The 17,189-nt window shown below is 42.8% G+C and overlaps 3 protein-coding genes across 4 annotated transcripts in view; 1 reads left to right on the top strand and 2 right to left on the bottom strand.

Moving 5' to 3' along the window:
* The window catches only part of LOC135091302 (glycogen phosphorylase-like), a 21,536-nt gene extending 18,322 nt beyond the window's left edge, over positions 1 to 3,214 (bottom strand). Inside the window, exon 1 of the mRNA XM_063988805.1 lies at positions 2,796 to 3,214. Within this exon, the coding sequence (XP_063844875.1) occupies positions 2,796 to 3,038 (243 nt within the window). The 5' untranslated portion in view covers positions 3,039 to 3,214. The remainder of the gene's footprint in view (positions 1 to 2,795) is intronic.
* Positions 3,215 to 4,750: 1,536 nt separating this feature from the next.
* On the bottom strand, positions 4,751 to 9,845 carry LOC135091308 (zinc finger CCHC domain-containing protein 10-like). Its single transcript, XM_063988816.1, has 3 exons — positions 9,685 to 9,845; positions 8,669 to 8,830; positions 4,751 to 7,851 (listed from the first exon to the last, which is right to left on the bottom strand). The coding sequence occupies exons 1-3, from the start codon at positions 9,720 to 9,722 to the stop codon at positions 7,512 to 7,514; spliced, it is 540 nt and encodes a 179-aa protein (XP_063844886.1). The 5' UTR covers positions 9,723 to 9,845; the 3' UTR covers positions 4,751 to 7,511.
* Positions 9,846 to 10,143: 298 nt separating this feature from the next.
* LOC135091310 (MRN complex-interacting protein-like) lies at positions 10,144 to 16,009 on the top strand. Of its 2 annotated transcripts, none has more exons than XM_063988819.1 (4): positions 10,144 to 10,721; positions 13,540 to 13,666; positions 13,999 to 14,176; positions 14,828 to 16,009. In XM_063988819.1, the coding sequence occupies exons 2-4, from the start codon at positions 13,547 to 13,549 to the stop codon at positions 14,983 to 14,985; spliced, it is 456 nt and encodes a 151-aa protein (XP_063844889.1). In that variant the 5' UTR covers positions 10,144 to 10,721; positions 13,540 to 13,546; the 3' UTR covers positions 14,986 to 16,009. The 2 variants fall into 2 exon arrangements, with proteins under 2 accessions (XP_063844889.1, XP_063844888.1); XM_063988818.1 differs by lacking the exon at positions 10,144 to 10,721 and adding an exon at positions 13,115 to 13,298.
* The last annotated feature ends 1,180 nt before the right edge of the window (positions 16,010 to 17,189 follow it).

The raw sequence follows: 17,189 nt of genomic DNA, 5'->3' as shown, positions 1-17,189 counted from the left end.
AGACACTTCTCAATTTTTCGTCTTATCAGCCCCAAAGATAGATGTATTGATAGATAAGTAATTATGGAAGCATGTGAGTACGTAGCCATGTAGATAGATAGATAGAAAAATAGACAAAAAGCGTATAAGCAGTGGTAACTTTAAACATAACAAAAGAAACTGGGAAATAAAGACATATTCGTTTTCTTTGTTTATAAGCTGGCTGTCTCGACGGATTGACAGACAGATGGATAAAATAACTTTAGCCTGGTACAAGACACAGCGAGAGAAGAACATTATAAACAACAGCACCATCGTTCTTGTTTGCATGCAGTGTGTGTGTGTGTGTGTGTGTGTGTGTGTGTGTGTGTGTGTGTGTGTGTGTGTGTGTGTGTGTGTGTGTGTGTGTTGCCTAATACAGCTCACAGTCTGGCTTGAGTGAAAACCCTTCTTTGCCTCCTGTATGCATTTTGAAACGCTCTTCTGTCTCAGCCAAGCAAGCTCTCTCTCTCTCTCTCTCTCTCTCTCTCTCTCTCTCTCTCTCTCTCTCTCTCTCTCTCTCTCTCCACTGATGATGCAAAATTATTGGTAAACTTCTGTGAGAGAGAGAGAGAGAGAGAGAGAGAGAGAGAGAGAGAGAGAGAGAGAGAGGGGTCACGGCGGGTACAGCTGAGAGAAATAATTCAGTAGAGTAAGAAGTGTCATTCCTTTAGGATAAACTTACAATTAAGCACTAAGTGTCGTTCCTTTAGGATAAACTTGCAAATATTACTTTTATTATCAAATTATATGAAAGAGGAGGAGGAGGAGGAGGAGGAGGAGGAGGAACAGAAGCAGAGACAACAACTTCAATCAATAAACAACTGCAAAACGAGAGAGAGAGAGAGAGAGAGAGAGAGAGAGAGAGAGAGAGAGAGAGAGAGAGAGAGAGAGAGAGAGAGAGAGAGAGAGAGAGAGCACTGGGCCAACACACCAGCACAATATGTCACCACCTCAACGTTGCTCCCTCAAGGTGACCTACAAGATGAGACGCCCTCTACCCAGACCTCCACAACAACCACCACCACCACCACCACCACCACCCATTCACCACCTCGCTCCTCCATGCACGTGACTCTCTTGTTCTTATCTGGCGAGACCTTAATATACACGCTTGTCTGTATCTCACAAGGGTCACTGTCCTGCACGTGATATGATGATTGTGTCTGTCCTGTGTGCTGCTATTAATGCTATTACTACGGCTACTGCTGATGATGATACTAATACTATACTACTACTACTACTATTACTACTACTACTACTGATGCTGCTGCTATTATTACTACTACTGTTGCTACTTCTACTATTACTACTATTACAACAACTACTACTACTACTACTATCTTAGGTTATCAGAATGCTTTATAATAATATTCTTACGTACTACTACTACTACTACTACTACTACCACCACCACCACCACGAAAAAAAATCCATTATTTAGACAGTGGATGGAAAAAAAGAATGGTTTCATCCTCGTAACCCTTGTGTGTGTGTGTGTGTGTGTGTGTGTGTGTGTGTGTGTGTGTGTGTGTGTGTGTGTGTGTGTGTGTGTGTGTAAAGGAAGCGACTTTATCGGCAGTGGGGAAATTATCATGCAAGTCATTTCTTTACTCAATAAGACTCCCCAAAGCTCCGTATTTTGAAACATTCTAGTCTGTTATAAGGACTATTTTCCAAAGCCACACAGATGATCATTCGGGTTTTCATACATAAGTGATGCAGCATCCCTCTTCAACGATCACTGGAATCATTAAAATACCCCCTTAAAACTTTATAACTTCCTTAAAACATATGGAAAAGTGGAATCTTTACAAACTCTCACTACAATCATGAAAACACGCCTTCCACTAATTCTGTTAATAAATAAAGAGTGAGAAAAGCGCCATATTCATTTATTTTTTCTGTAAATCTGTCTACAATACTGCTGCCCTTGTTGGAGTCATGTTTAGAGTGAGCAACTTTCCCTCAGTTTGCTAACAAGATTAATTAAGATCTCAGAACTCCACACACACGCATTTTAGTTCATTATTCTGCATCTCAAGGTCTGTAGTGCTATCAAGCCTACATGTACGAGCATGGATATTTCAGCAGATAGAATAAAATCATAAAGATGCTAACAGATATAACAGGTAAGAAATATATATCATTTACTTTCCATACGCGGTTATTTTGTAGTTCATTATCCTGCATCTCACGGTCTTCGGTAATATTAAAGCAATATATTCGAGCATGATTTCAGTAGAGAGGATATAATGGTTTACAAAATAAATACTGAGAGATATAACACGTACGATAAGCAGGTAATGGAGACAATGATCTCATTTACACACACACACACATACAGGAAGGAAAAGATTACACAGATTCACTTGTAAAGACGAGTAATGCAACGAGAACATGAACAGAGAAAACACATGAGAGAACTGGAGAACTCGACAAGAAGGAAGTTATAGTCTATGCCGTGATAATGAGGTGGTGCTTGCAAATCTGATATATTTCTTTACTAGACATGGTAATAATAAAAAAAAAATAACATAACAAATCCCCAGGTGCGCCCGAGTGACTGACAAAGGTGTTTATGGTTAAGTTAGGACAGAAAATGAGATAACAGGAAAGAACCCCCGGTAAAAAGACATCCCAGGTGTTTGTGGTGAAGAGAACCCGTGAATGATGATAGGAAAGGTGTTGAAGAGAATCCTGAAGATGCAATTGGGATAACAGAGGCATCCCAGGAGACGCCGCTCGAATGATAACAGTAGTGGGGAGTGGCTCACCTTGGGGTCCTTCTCGTAGTAATGTTGCTGGGTCCTGATCCATCGGGAGGTGAGGTGGTCCCTGACGGTGTTGGCCAGGGCGAAGTAGTAGTCCCTAGGAGTGGACACATTCCTGTCCTTGACCAGCGTGTAGTGGAGATGGCGGTTAAAGGTCTTCTTCACGTTGGCCACATTCTCCACTTGAGCGATGCCCCTCACGGAAATCTGCTTCCTTTTGTCCAAGTCGCTCTGAGGGGTGGTCATGGTGGCGGCGGCGGGGACGTACTGCTGCTGTCACCAAGTGGAGCCCTACACTGGCTGGGTAGCAGACGACGCTCTCGCACTCTCCCTCCGTTCTCCCTCCCTTACTCTCTCATGGACAAGTCAAGGTCACCGTCGCGCATGCGTCCACCCTGCCCAGCTGTACCGCAACATTCAAAATTGTTCCCCTCACCCCTATAGAAATGCCCTGTCCTGACACTTGACCCGTGTGAATAATGCCAAGACCATTAAGACTGCATTGCGCACCTCCATATTTTGTGAGAGCGGCGCTGCGACGGGCAGGGGGCGAGGGGGGCGGCGCCGCGCCAAGGGGGGGCCACCGCGGTCCTACAGATGACTTTGACAAGGTCGAATGAAGGTATACTGATCCGGACAATCTAATTTAAGACCAAGGTGGAGCAAAGTGACTTACGTAATATAATACTTCATTACAGAGATCACCGTGACTCCGTGCTAACCTCTGTGTGGGCTGAACCGGCGGGGCTGTGACTGATAGCACTACATGGCGGCCACTCCATCCTCTGACCAATGTTCCTCATGCTCTTTACCACTCGCCTTGCCCTCTCCTTATATCCCAAGACCAACCAATTCATTATTAAACACGGCCTGACACCCACGCCACAGTCTCGACGATGGTAAAAGATTGTCAATGAGTTTACCAGTCACGGGATCGAGATAAGGTTGTAGTTATTAATAGATCAATACGGAGGCTTGAACTCTGGTTAATACCAAAGTCGCAGTCTGGATGGTGGAAAAAGCCTGTCATTGAATTTGCCAGCCACAAAATCTAGATAAGTTTATGTTTACTAATGAATTAATAAATAGTTATGCTCAAAATTGCCATAATACTTAATCCACAGTCTGGCTGTTGGATAAAAGGCCCACCATTGCGTTTGTCAGCCACAAGACAAGGTTTTCGCTATTAATGGATCAATAAATACTGATGTTTAAACTCGACAATGCCTAAGCTGCAGTCTGAAGGGTGCAAAAAGCTTAACTACTATGAGTTTACTAGCCACAGACTCGAGATAAGATCGGAATCTATTAACGGATCGATAAATTTTCATTCATGATCTACTGCAGCAATCCTGTCCTCTAGCAACTCTTGGCACTGTCATGTCTTGTGTGGGTCACCTCGCCCTTTGCAGTCAACGTTCTCTGATGCTCTGGCGTGCCTTCACACGGGTGGTTTGGTCGCGCTGCAGAATCGCGCGACCGTACGGCTTGTGAAAGAGCCCTTATGCTTGCTGGTTTGAATGTGCTGTAGCCTTTGCAGTCTATTTTCTTTATTTTCTCATGTTAGTTGGGTTTATAATGTGTTGTGACCATTGCAATCTCATTTCCTTATAGTATTATCATGTTTGTTGGTATGATAATGCGTTGTAACCTTTACAATCTCATTTCCTTATCTTATGCTTGGCAGGTTGATGTGCTGTGTCGAGTGCAAATGGAGGTAATCTTGTCTGACAATTTTAAGAATACAAGCGTTAAGAACATGAGAAAATAAAGGAAGCTGCAAGAAGCCATCTGGCCTACACGAAACATATCTACCTAATTCCACCTGCCATCCTCACTCATAAATTTTTTGTTCACTGTTCTTTTAAAGCTTTCTAATGACTCAGCACTAACAATCTGATTTGCAAGTCTCTTCCAGTCATGTAAAGGTCTTGGATGTGGCACTGAAACACACTGGATGGCTTGTAGTACTTCTGGATTATGAAAAATATACAATAAGACCAGTGTGAGCTTTGTCAAGTTGGTGGCTGTGCAGCATCTCAAGGCGCCTCTCACACTGCGTTACTGGATACGTATAGGAAGAGTTACACACTCGATCATTCTTATATAATAACAATGATAACGACAATAATAATAATAATAATGATAATGATAATAATAATAATAATAATAATAATAATAATAATAATAATAATAATAATAATAATAATAATAATACACTACCAGAATATCTAATGTTATAAAAACTACCCACATTTTAAATACATCATTTGGCAAAAGAATATGAAAGTATATCTTGTCACACTAAATACATATTAAATACACTAAATACACATTAAGAAAACTATAGTAAAAGAACTTCTTGATACGAAATGAATAAAAGTATGAAAGCATATCAACCCACTATAAATTCATAAGACACTGCAGTAAAAGAACCTCTGTCGGAACCTCTTGATAAGTGACATGAACACAGAGAGGAGGTGAACTGTCACAAGCCAACCCTAAATGCTTCCCTGTCCCGCCCAACAAGCAGCAGCCACAGCATCCCTGAGCAGCACACCCAGCACCCTGACAACCACTTAGCCAATTCAGGATATAACAAGCTGTACACATGACAACCTCTGCCACACTCAACAGTCACTCCCACACTCCTCACAGGCTCCTGGATATGGTAATACAGTAAACTCTTTATAAACTGGATGTTCACGTTTCAAATTGGGAAGTAAATTGGATGCATTCAAGACCTCTTACAAAGTTTATGAATCAGATGAATATTCGTCCTACAAATACAATTTAGGTGGACATCCAGAGCACGTCATTCTATGCAGAGGAGTGGTGCACAGTGTGGGGGAGAGGCAGACATGTGGGGATGCAGTGACTGGAGGCACAAAGGTTTCAAAGATTACCCTGAGCCCTGATGGCAGTCAGGTCCCAATGCCTGAGACACCGTACTCTGCTCAATGGTCTGATCACGGCAGGGGTCTCATGGTGTCCCGAGATTAATTTCTGTTTCCATGAAGTGGCTGAAGGGAGCATTACAGTGAGTGATGAGTCATTTTCTAGGATTACACTCCGGTACTGTACTTAGTATTTAGCAATTCATATAACTTTGCAATATAAACAATGTCTAACCCAATATTAGACATTGGTGTTATGAAAAGCTACATGAATCACATCCTAACCACAGTCTAGGTCACGAGGTCAGCAGTGAGCACTATGTCAGACATCAGGGTCATGGTTTGGGTGTCCCTTCATCAAGAGGGAGGTGGTGGACATGGCACCTCTCACACTGGGACATTCAGGACGACCACGGCACTGCAGGTCTACCCAGCCTACCACAAACCACTTGGTGCTCCCCATGTGTTTGATGGCGTGTCTGGCCCCAACATGGAGAGTGATGTGTACTGTGAGGTTGCAATAACCATCACTGAGTCTACCCTCACTGGCTTTAACACCACCACCTTTGTGTATGGGCAATCATCAGGCAACACCTCCACCACTACCATGACAACAGACCACAGCAGCCCAGGCATCACTCCAGTGGCTGCATAGATCATTTTCCACTTCACTGATGCCACACCTGAATGCAAGTACTAGATCAGACCTTCATACACGGATATCTACAACCAAATAATTTCCAATCTCCTGGCGGGGTGGGACATGAAGGGGTGCTCCCTCAACATCCCTGAGGACCAATCAGGGGCCATGTATGTGGTTGACCTGAAGGAGGAGTATGCCAATTGTGAGGATCAGTTGCTGGACATTGTCAGGAGAGGGGAGAACAGACACATTGCCAGCACCAAATGAGTGAATGCAGTTTCCACTCTCACACCATCTTCCACTTGGTTCTGGAGTCTCACCAAGACAAGCCAGTAGTGAGTGAGGTGTTTTCAGATGCAGTGCTGCTGAAATGTTACACCCGAGAGACAAAGGCCAGCATGAAACTGCCCTTGAATGAAACAGACAAGAACAGGTGCTGATGTTGAGGAGCAGGCAAGGAGTGCAGAGCTGCAGGCCAAAGTGATGGAGCTGCAGGCTAAGCTAGTTGTGTCCAGCCTGCCCAAGGATGTTCCCAGCACTCATTGGGCAAGAAAAAGAGTGAGGGCATGAGATGTGGTGTGCCCCGTCATCTGCAGCACCCATGTCAGCCTGAGCCACCCCTCCTGCCCACCCTGCCCCTGTATGTCTAGACCACGAAGATGTCCAACCAAGGCTTCTACTGTGGACAGAGACAAGCATCTGGAGAACCACCATACAACCTTTGCATCACAAGAACTGCCATACAACCTCTGAGTCATAAGAAAAGTGCACTTGAGTTTCCTTCAGACCTGTACCTTGTGTCACCGTAAACATGCATTACCTAATACTAATGTGTTTGCCCGCCTGAGTCTGTGAGCACTGTTTCATGGAGCAGATGAGTGGAGTGAATGAGTGACAAGGTACATCATCCTAAATACACCACCAATCCAATCCTTCCATTCTCCAGTAACCTGTAAACCTATCAAGTTCTCTCACTACAAGAAATGACTGAAGTGCAAAGGTAGGGTGTGTCTCTCTCACAACAATCACCAGGTACTGAAGGGCACTGGTGGTGGTGGTGGTGGTGGTGGTGGTGGTGGTGATGGTTGGGGCTTGTGTCACTTCACCTCAACCACCAGCGCATCTTGTGGGTGAGTGGTGACATGCTGGTGATGTGGTGGTGATGCTCTGGGCCAGTCATCATTTCTTGGTGCCCTTCTTCTCCTTCTTCTTACTCTGCGTCTTCTTCCGTTCAGCTTTGGAAGACTTTGAGGAGGAGGAAGAGGAGGAAGAGGAGGAGGAAGAGGAGGAGCTTGAAGAGGAGTCTGATTCTGAGTCTGATGAGGAGGAAGAGGAGGATGAAGATGATGATGATGAGGAGGAATCAGATGACGAGGATGAGGAGGAAGAGGAAGAGGAAGACGAGGATGAGGATGAGGAGGAGGAGGAGGAGGAGGATGAGGAGTCTCGCTTTCTGGGTTTGCTTCCTTTCTTCTTCTCTTTCCTCTGTGATCTTTCCTTCTGTTGTGCCATCTTCTTTCTGTGAGGAGGCAAAGTATAAGTAACCTGTCACTATAAACGTTTAAATTTCAATGCATTTTCTGTCGTGCCATCTTCTATCTGCGAGGAGGCAAAGCATAAGTAACCCGTCGCTATTAACGTATAAATTTCAACGCATTTTCTTTCTCCAGGGAGGCAAAACACAACATTCTGGCAGTGCTAATGTGTGTATATAAATCTAAAAACATTTTCAGCAAGAGGACAAAACATGACTATTACCACAAATGTGTACATAAATTTGAAGGGATTTTTTTTTTATGAGAGTAAATAAAAGGAGGAATAACATATACTGGTGAAGAAAAAGGAGAGGAAGAAGAGGAGGAAGACCAATGAAGAGTAAAGAAAAAGGGAAAATAAAGAACGGAAGAAGAAAGATCAATGGGAAATAAAGAAGAGAAGGAGATTAAGTAAAGGAAGAAGAAAGACCAATGGAAAATAGTAAAGAAAAGGAGAATAAATAATGGGAGACAAAAGATCAAAGAAAAAAAACAAGAACAAGAATAAACAAAGAAGAGAAAGAGTAATATAATAACAACAATAACAACAACAACAACAACAACAACAACAACAACAACAACAACAATAATAATAATAATAATAATAATAATAATAATAATAATAGCAATAAAGAAAAGAAGCATAAACGAGAATAAGAAAATGATAAAATAACCTCAGACTAACAAATACTCCTCCTCCTCCTCCTCCTCCGCCTCCTCCAACACAGAAAAGGAGAATAGACAAAAAGATGAGGAAAATCAGCCAGTACCAAACAAGAGAAGGACGAACTAAACACTTACAAATGTTCTATCTGTTGCTCCTCCTTGTCATCCTTGAGTCGCTTGTTCAGCATGGAGGTGCGGGAGTCCCTGTGCACGTATTTCCTCTTTCCCGTGCACTCGTAGGTCCAGTGGCCAATCTCCAGGCACTTCTGACATCGCACATTCTCAGCCGACGGTTTCCTGCCGGCACCGAGGGATTAGTGTTGTTGCAATGTGGGTAGGAAGTGATTGGTGTTTTTTATGTTAGGTTAGGTTTGTGTTAGAAAAGAAATTGTAGTGTTTTTTATGTTAGGTTAGGTTAGGTTAGGTTTGTGTTAGAAAAGAAATTGTAGTGTTTTTTTTATGTTAGGTTAGGTTAGGTTAGGTTTGTGTTAGAAAAGAAATTGTAGCGTTTTTTATCTTAGGGTTAGGTTAGGTTACTGTATGTTTAGCAAGAGTTATTGTCTGTTTAAAATTCTCCTTTGGGATTTGTGCTATTATAGATTGAATGTGACAAAAATGACATCCTTTTTATCTTAAGGTTAGGTTAGGTTAGTTTAGCTAAGTGTAGAGTCTTTATCTGTTTAAAATTCTCCTTTAGGATTCATGCCATAATAGATTGGATAGGATCACAGAAATTATAGAAATGACATCGTTAGGTTAGTATATAGCAGGAATGTCGAGTCTGCGCGTTGTAATGCAACAAAGACGCACAAACACACATCCTGCTGTTTAATGACGATGACATGCACGGCTGACCTCAAGTGTCAAGATGTGGTGTGTGTCATACTTTTAGAAATGGATACAAAAAAAAAAATAAAAATAAAATAAATAAATAAATAAATAAAAGATTGCACATTTCCTTGGTACCTCCACACTTATAGCATATGATGGTGGCATGGAAGGGAAGCATGACATGGGAGTGTGACATGGAAGTGTAACAGAAAGATAGCACGGAAGGGTAGTGTTAGAGGATGGTATGAGGAATGGCGTGGGAGAGAGGCATGGCATGGGAAGGTAATCTGTCCATCACTTAATTCCCCCATGGCACTCACGGCTTGGCGGAGAGCAGCCCCCCAGCCCCCACAGGCATGACGAGTGACGAGTGTGACGAGGGAGTGACGAGTGCGACGGTCAGGTGGTGGTGGTGGTGGTGGACGCTGGTGGAGGTAAACAAAGGAACCGTCCCGCTTTCCCACCCTACAGCCCGTCCCAATAGCGGTACGGTCATTTCCTTATTATTTTTCTAATTTTTCTTGTGACCTCTGCACCTTTTTATTACTTGTACGTCTCCCTCTGAGTAGCTGTTTCATCACCCTCCCCCTTTATGTGTCCGGGAAGGAGTCATCACACCTGAGGGTCACTTTTATGAACACAGGAGTGTGTGTGTGTGTGTGTGTGTGTGTAATGAAAAAAACAACAATGCCCTTAAAAAACAAAACACTTTCCTAAATACATATCATTAATAATTGGAGAAAAACTACAGGACACTTCATTAAGTTGTTTACTTACTATGTAGATTACTGTTCCAGGTGGCTGTTGGTGCTGGCTGGTGGGACCTGCTACTCCCTCCTGCATGTGTGAGCCGAGTTGAGAGGCTACACCGCAGAGAAGAGGCACAAGACACACACAAATACGCACGCACAAACAAACACACGCATGGAACGGCTTACTACACCCCTACATCACGTCTCGAGCTACACTGGGGCTTGAGGGCTGGCGCCTCCTGCTGCCCAACAAATTAAGCAGTCAGTGTGTCGCGTCTATGGGTGGTGTTAGTACGCGTCTGTTTCAACTTCCAGCCTGACAGAATTTTTTTTTTTTTTTTTTTTTTTTTTTTTGTCTGTGTGTAACCACGCCTACACAGTGGCTGCCAAGGCTTACCCATAAGTTAAACCTTCTTTAGTTGGTAATTAGGAAGGCGTGGGCTCTAGCAGTGGACACCCGAAGGCAGCAGTGGGTGAAAACAAGCAAAATAAAGAAAAGTTTGGCTGTGAGAAGGTGCTAGACAGCCAGCCATAGTGACGAGGAGACAGGAAGGTAGACCACCACCACCACCACCACCATCACCACCAACACCACCACAGGGAAGGTAAGGTTAGGAAGTGTTAGAATAAATTTAGATAACAACGTAACTTTTTAATGAATAAATTTAGGTAACTTAACGTAACTTTTTAATGAATAACTGAACAATCCACGGTTTTAACTCATTTTAACGCATCTCACCTAACCTCCAGCACAATATATCCCTGTGTCAGCCTCGTCTCGTTGCTAAAAACCGTAAAATTTAACTTAATGAAAATGTAAACAATCTGGGTCGTCTCTATTTATCAGCCATTATTTATCTTATCTGTCAGTGTTTTAAACCAATACTGTCGCAAAGCGGAGCCACATGACCAAGCCTTAATATCAGCTCGTTAGATATACCTGCCATTACTTAGTTTAAGTTTGGCGAGGGTTTAAATGAGTGAGAAGGGTTCGTCCCCTCCACTGGCCCCCGACCGCCATCTTGGATAAGGCTCCCCAGCCCCCTCCGGTTCCAATATTATTTTCTCTATTTCTTAAGTATTTTATTTCGGCTTTTAGCTAAGATTTTATGGTTTGTAAAAATATTTCGTTGTTTTTTAAGTTATTTGAGCGCGTGTGTTGCGTGAAAAGTGGTGATTTTGGCGTTGTTTTTGTGTAAATAAGAGGGCCGTTTTCGGCGTATTTTTATACGGTCCCAAAGCTAAATTTTTTATTTCAGCCTGTACTAGGTTCTTATTGTTTTTAAAAAATAGTTGGTGTTTTTTTAAGTGTGTTGCCGTCCCGCTCAGTGAAATGCGTGCACCGTACACTTGTTTTTATTTGTGTTCAACTTCCAATAATATTGATTTTTTTTTCGGTATTTTTTTTTTTTTGCGCTTGTAGCTCACTTTAAATGGTTTTAAAAAATAGTTCAGATTTTTTAAAGTGTTTTCCGTTATGTTTAAGCCAGAATGGGTGGACATTTGAACGATTTTAAATGGGGTGAAGGTTCTAACAGTTTCCAGATACTTCTTTTTAAATATCTTTAATACTACTGCGTTTTGAAATGTGTTGTTATTTGTGGTATTAATTAATATATGTGGCAAGTCTGAATTTATAAAGCATTCCTGTCTAGCTGCGTTTTTTAGAGGGGTCATTTTCAAAATGAAATACGTACGTACGTAAATAATGGCCGCTGTGACGTCATCAACCCCCAGCCGTGACGTCACAAGCCCCCCCCAGCCGTGACGCTATCAGAGTGGTACCTTCTCTAACTCCCTTCCAGTCCCTCCCAGTAATTATTAAGTGTTTTTTCCAAGATATTTCAAGGTGTGTGTGTGTGTGTGTGTGTGTGTGTGTTGCCTTGTCTTACGTTGTACAGATGCTTATGCAGTGTGTGTGTGTGTGTGTGTGTGTTGCCTTGTCTTACGTTGTACAGATGCTTATGCAGTGTGTGTGTGTGTGTGTGTGTGTGTGTGTTGCCTTGTCTTACGTTGTACAGATGCTTATGCAGTGTGTGTGTGTGTGTGTGTGTGTGTGTGTGTGTGTGTGTTGCCTTGTCTTTCGTTGTACAGATGGTGATGCAGTGTGTGTGTGTGTGTGTGTGTGTGTGTGTTGCCTTGTCTTTCGTTGTACATATGCTTATGCAGTGTGTGTATGTGTGTGTGTGTGTGTGTGTGTGTGTGTGTGTGTGTGTTGCCTTGTCTTCCGTTGTACAGATGGTGATGCAGTGTGTGTGTGTGTGTGTGTGTGTGTGTGTTGTCTTTCGTTGTACATATGCTTATGCAGTGTATGTTTGTGTGTGTGTGTGTGTGTGTGTGTGTGTGTGTGTGTGTGTTGCCTTGTCTTCCGTTGTACAGATGGTGATGCAGTGTGTGTGTGTGTGTGTGTGTGTGTGTGTGTTGCCCTGTCTTTCGTTGTACAGATGCTTATGCAGTGTGTGTGTGTGTGTGTGTGTGTGTGTGTGTGTGTGTGTGTGTGTTGCCCTGTCTTTCGTTGTACAGATGCTTATGCAGTGTATGTTTGTGTGTGTGTGTGTGTGTGTGTGTGTGTGTGTGTGTGTGTGTGTGTTGCCTTGTCTTTCGTTGTACATATGCTTATGCAGTGTGTGTGTGTGTGTGTGTGCGTGTGTGTTGCCTTGTCTTTCGTTGTACATATGCTTATGCAGTGTGTGTGTGTGTGTGTGTGTGTGTGTGTGTGTGTGTGTGTGTGTGTGTGTGTGTTGCCTTGTTTTTCGTTGTACATATGCTTATGCAGTGTGTGTGTGTGTGTGTGTGTGTGTGTGTGTGTGTGTGTGTGTGTGTGTGTGTGTTGCCATACCTTACCGGTATGGTGAGACTTGTCTCGTAAGGAAAGCAATACATCTGGCACTTTCAGGTTTTTATTTTGTTATTCAAATTTATATAAGAAATTTTGCATTACCTGATATTGATAACATTAATTTTCACTCAAATTATTGTAAATTTCATAAAAATATCGTACGAATTCCCAAATTATCGTATTATCGTATGAGTCCCATTGTACCTCGTACACGGGCAAAAATTATTGTACTTGTACAATGATTATCGTACGTCTAGCAACGCTGAACTGTGTATGGTAGACCGAGACTCATAAGGTCACAAGAAGAAGAGGAGGAAGTGTGGTGTTGGCGGAGGTTTGAAAGGTAAGTAGTTCATTCTCTTGTGTATGGCATTGCCCCTAATACCACCACACCCTCTCTCAGCCTCTCCCTCATCACCCGACATCACCACACCGTCTCCCAGCCTCTCCCCTATCACCCGACCACCGCAGGATTTGCTAAACTGACGTTTCATTTATCTTTTGCAGTGAAGTGATGAGGAGGCAAGATATTTATACATCTTTTTTTTCTCTCTTTTTTTTTTTTCTCTCTCTCTCCCTTTCAGTGTGACGATGGCGCAGGAATTCAATGTAGTACGCTGTTATTCCTGCAGTGTGTTCCAGTCCCACCAAGTTCGCAAGGATAAGAAGTTTGTGTGCAAGATGTGTGGAGAAAAGCAGTCTGTGAGGAAGGTGCTTATTTATAGGTGCTCAGAGACTCACTAATCACACCTCCATCTCCTCCTCCTCTTCTTCTTCAGTCTCTTCCGCTGCTGCAAACTCCTCTTCTTTGTCTTTTTCCCCAGTCTTGTCACCACCCAGACCTCTTCTTACTTCTATCTCCTCTTCTCTCTCTCTCTCTCTCTCTCTCTCTCTCTCTCTCTCTCTCTCTCTCTCTCTCTCTCTCTCTCTCTCTCTCTCTCTCTCTCTCTCTCGTGTAGATCATAACTCAAAAGAGCATTTTTTTTTTCATCCTGCCCCTTCATCACCTAACCTAACATTCTCCCTCCCTCTGCATCCTTCAGGAGTATGGCAGGGGCTCGGGGAAGGACTGTCGCGTGCATGTGCAGAAGCTGAACACCCTGAGGAGGAGCCTGGAGGAGGGGCAGGAGGCTGAGCTAGAGGCACAGCTGCAGGAGGGCTGTGAGATGGTGCTGGAAGGGCCGGCGGAGGGCCACGTACCACCACACACGGCAGGGGAGGGTGAGTCTGTGCCTTGAAATTAGGAGGCTAAGGTTATTTCTGTGGTATTCCTTCTGTGGCCTGTCTTGTCCTCTTTTTCCATCAATTTTCTTATTCATTCATTCATTCATTTATTTATTTATATAAGGGGTACTGGGTAAGAGCGGCAAAAAGTTGAGAGAGAGGGAAAAAAAATAGGTTGAAAAGAATCATTAAGTACTGAAGGATAAGTGTCTTGAAACTTCCCTTTTAAGAGTTCAAGTCATAGGAAGGAGGAAATACCAACCACAAATCTGGCAGGAATGATTTAAATAACCTAACCTACTCATTTATGCTTTATTTAATCTTATTTCCTGTTTTTTATTTATTTTCTGTTACGAAGGGGCGGAGATGAATTAGTGTGTGCTGTGGGGCCTTGCTGTGGGTGTGTGTGGCCAGCTGTGGTGTCCCTAAACTCCTGGGGTGTGGTAGGGTGGTCCACCAGACTGTCCCTCTCCTCCAGGGGCTGACGGGGCTGAGAGTGTGAATAATGTGTGTGTGTGAGTGCGCAATGCTTTGTCTTGGGGCCCTGTTGTGGGACTGCTAGCTAGATATATACACAGATAGACAGAATTTTTATTTACCATTTTGAACGAGAATTCCTCCTGTGAAAATCTTGTACCATCCCTGCAGGAGTCACTGAGGGAGGGCACGGAGGAACTGTAGGGAGTGTTGGGGATGCCAGGATCAGCAAGTGGGCCAAGTACCTCAGCTCAGACTCCGAGGAAGAGGAGGAGGAGGAGGAATACAGGCACACTAGGGTACCAGCAGCAGCCAGGGGGTATTACTGAATATATACTCCCCTCCCCCCTTCCACTGTGGCCAAAAGATCAGAGTAACCTAGAGTAGATCTTATAAAAGGGCTGTCCATGTTTCTCTGTCGCTGTAGCCTGTCTCCTCTTACCAGGCAGAAGTTGTTAGGGCTTTCAAGGGTGTTTTCTTGATTCCAGTGTCGGTTAAAAGGATTCTGCAGAAGTTATTGGGGTTTTCAAGGGTGTTTTCATGATTCCAGTGTCGGTTAAAAGGATTCTGCAGAAGTTATTGGGGTTTTCAAGGTTGTTTTCATGATTCCAGTGTCGGTTAAAAGGATTCTGCAGGAGTTATTGGGGTTTTCAAGGGTGTTTTCATGATTCCAGTGGTGGTTAAAAAGATTCTGCAGAAGTTATTGGGGTTTTCAAGGGTGTTTTCATGATTCCAGTGTCACTTAAAAGGATTCTGCAGAAGTTATTAGGGTTTTCAAGGGTGTTTTCATGATTCCAGTGTCGGTTAAAAGGATTCTGCAGGAATTAATGTGGTTTTCAAGGGTGTTTTCATGATTCCAGTGTCACTTAAAAGGATTCTGTAGAAGTTATTAGGGTTTTCAAGGGTGTTTTCATGATTCCAGTGGTTAAATGAGGATTCTGCAGAAGTTATTAGGGTTTTCAAGGGTGTTTTCTTGATTCCAGTGTCACTTAAAAGGATTTTGCAGGAATTATTGGGATTTTCAAGGGTGTTTTCATGATTCCAGTGGTTAAATGAGGATTCTGCAGAAGTTGTTAGGACTTTCAAGGGTGTGTTTGTGATGGCAGTGGTGGATGTGATACCGCTGCATCTTGTGACAGGCAATAGAGAGAATAATTTTTGTTCTCAAGGATGCTTTTGTGAATTCTGTGAGTCTAAGAAAGATGGTGTGCTCTTAACAGGTGCTGCTGCTGTAAATCATTAAGGCAATTCAAGGTTGCTGTCTTTCAAGGGTATGTTAATAATCTAGTAAGAATTCTGCTATTTTGACATGTTTTTCTTCAGATAGCCAATGAAATAAAAACATTCTATTTTTCATGATTTATTTTTTTTAAGAACCTTTTTTTAATGCTACTTCAAGATACAATGTAAGACGAAAAACATTTATTCTCTGTATTATACCATGAAAACATAAATTATTTCATCCTCCCCTCCAATAATAATAACAATAGTAATAACAATAATAATAATAATAATAATAATAATAATAATAAAATACAAACATCGTCTCAGTACAGGTTGTTAGTGGTGAGTCAACAGAGGAACTTAAAGAAGATAAGACATTGATGAGCTTAGATGGAAATAGATAGGCTTGTTACATAGCGAGGCTGCCACACCTACCCCTGATAACTTCTTTTCTTCGCCACATGTAGACTTGATGACTTCTTGCAGTCACGTTTATTTTCTTATTTTCTTATCCTTGCCGCACAGAACGCTTGACTTCTGATCTTTCTAAAATTTGTGATTGGGGCAGAGCAAACTTGGTATTGTTCAATGCCTCAAAAACTCAATTCCTCCATCTATCAACTCGACACAACCTTCCAGACAACTATCTCCTCTTCTTCAATGACACTCAACTGTCCCCCTCTTCTGCACTGAACATCCTCGGTCTGTCCTTTACTTATAATCTGAACTGGAAACTTCACATCTCATCTCTAGCTAAAACAGCTTCTATGAAGTTAGGTGTTCTGAGACATCTCTGCCAGTTTTTCTCACCCCCCACCCCCCAGCTGCTAACTCTGTACAAGGGCCTTATCCGTTCATGTATGGAGTATGCTTCACATGTCTGGGGCGGTTCCACTCATACTGCTCTTCTAGACAGGGTGGAATCAAAAGCTTTTCGTTTCATCAACTCCTCTCCTCTAACTGACTGTCTTCAGCCTCTCTCTCACCGCCGCAATGTTGCATATCTAGCTGTCTTCTACCGCTATTTTCATGCTAACTGCTCTTCTGATCTTGCTAACTGCATGCCTCCCCTCCTTCCGCGGCCTCGCTGCACAAGACTTTCTTCTTTCTCTCACCCCTATACTGTCCACCTCTCTAACGCAAGAGTTAACCAGTATTCTCAATTATTCATCCCTTTCTCTGGTAAACTCTGGAACTCCCTGCCTGCTTCTGTATTTCCACCTTCCTATGACTTGAATTCCTTCAAGAGGGAGGTTTCAAGACACTTATTCATCAATTTTTGACCACTGCTTTGACCCTTTTATGGGAC

The sequence above is a fragment of the Scylla paramamosain genome, chromosome 37 (assembly GCF_035594125.1).
Source record: "Scylla paramamosain isolate STU-SP2022 chromosome 37, ASM3559412v1, whole genome shotgun sequence".
In the NCBI taxonomy this organism is placed as follows: domain Eukaryota; kingdom Metazoa; phylum Arthropoda; class Malacostraca; order Decapoda; family Portunidae; genus Scylla; species Scylla paramamosain.
Note: the sequence above shows the minus strand (reverse complement) of the source record. Positions and strands in the feature narration are given on the sequence as shown.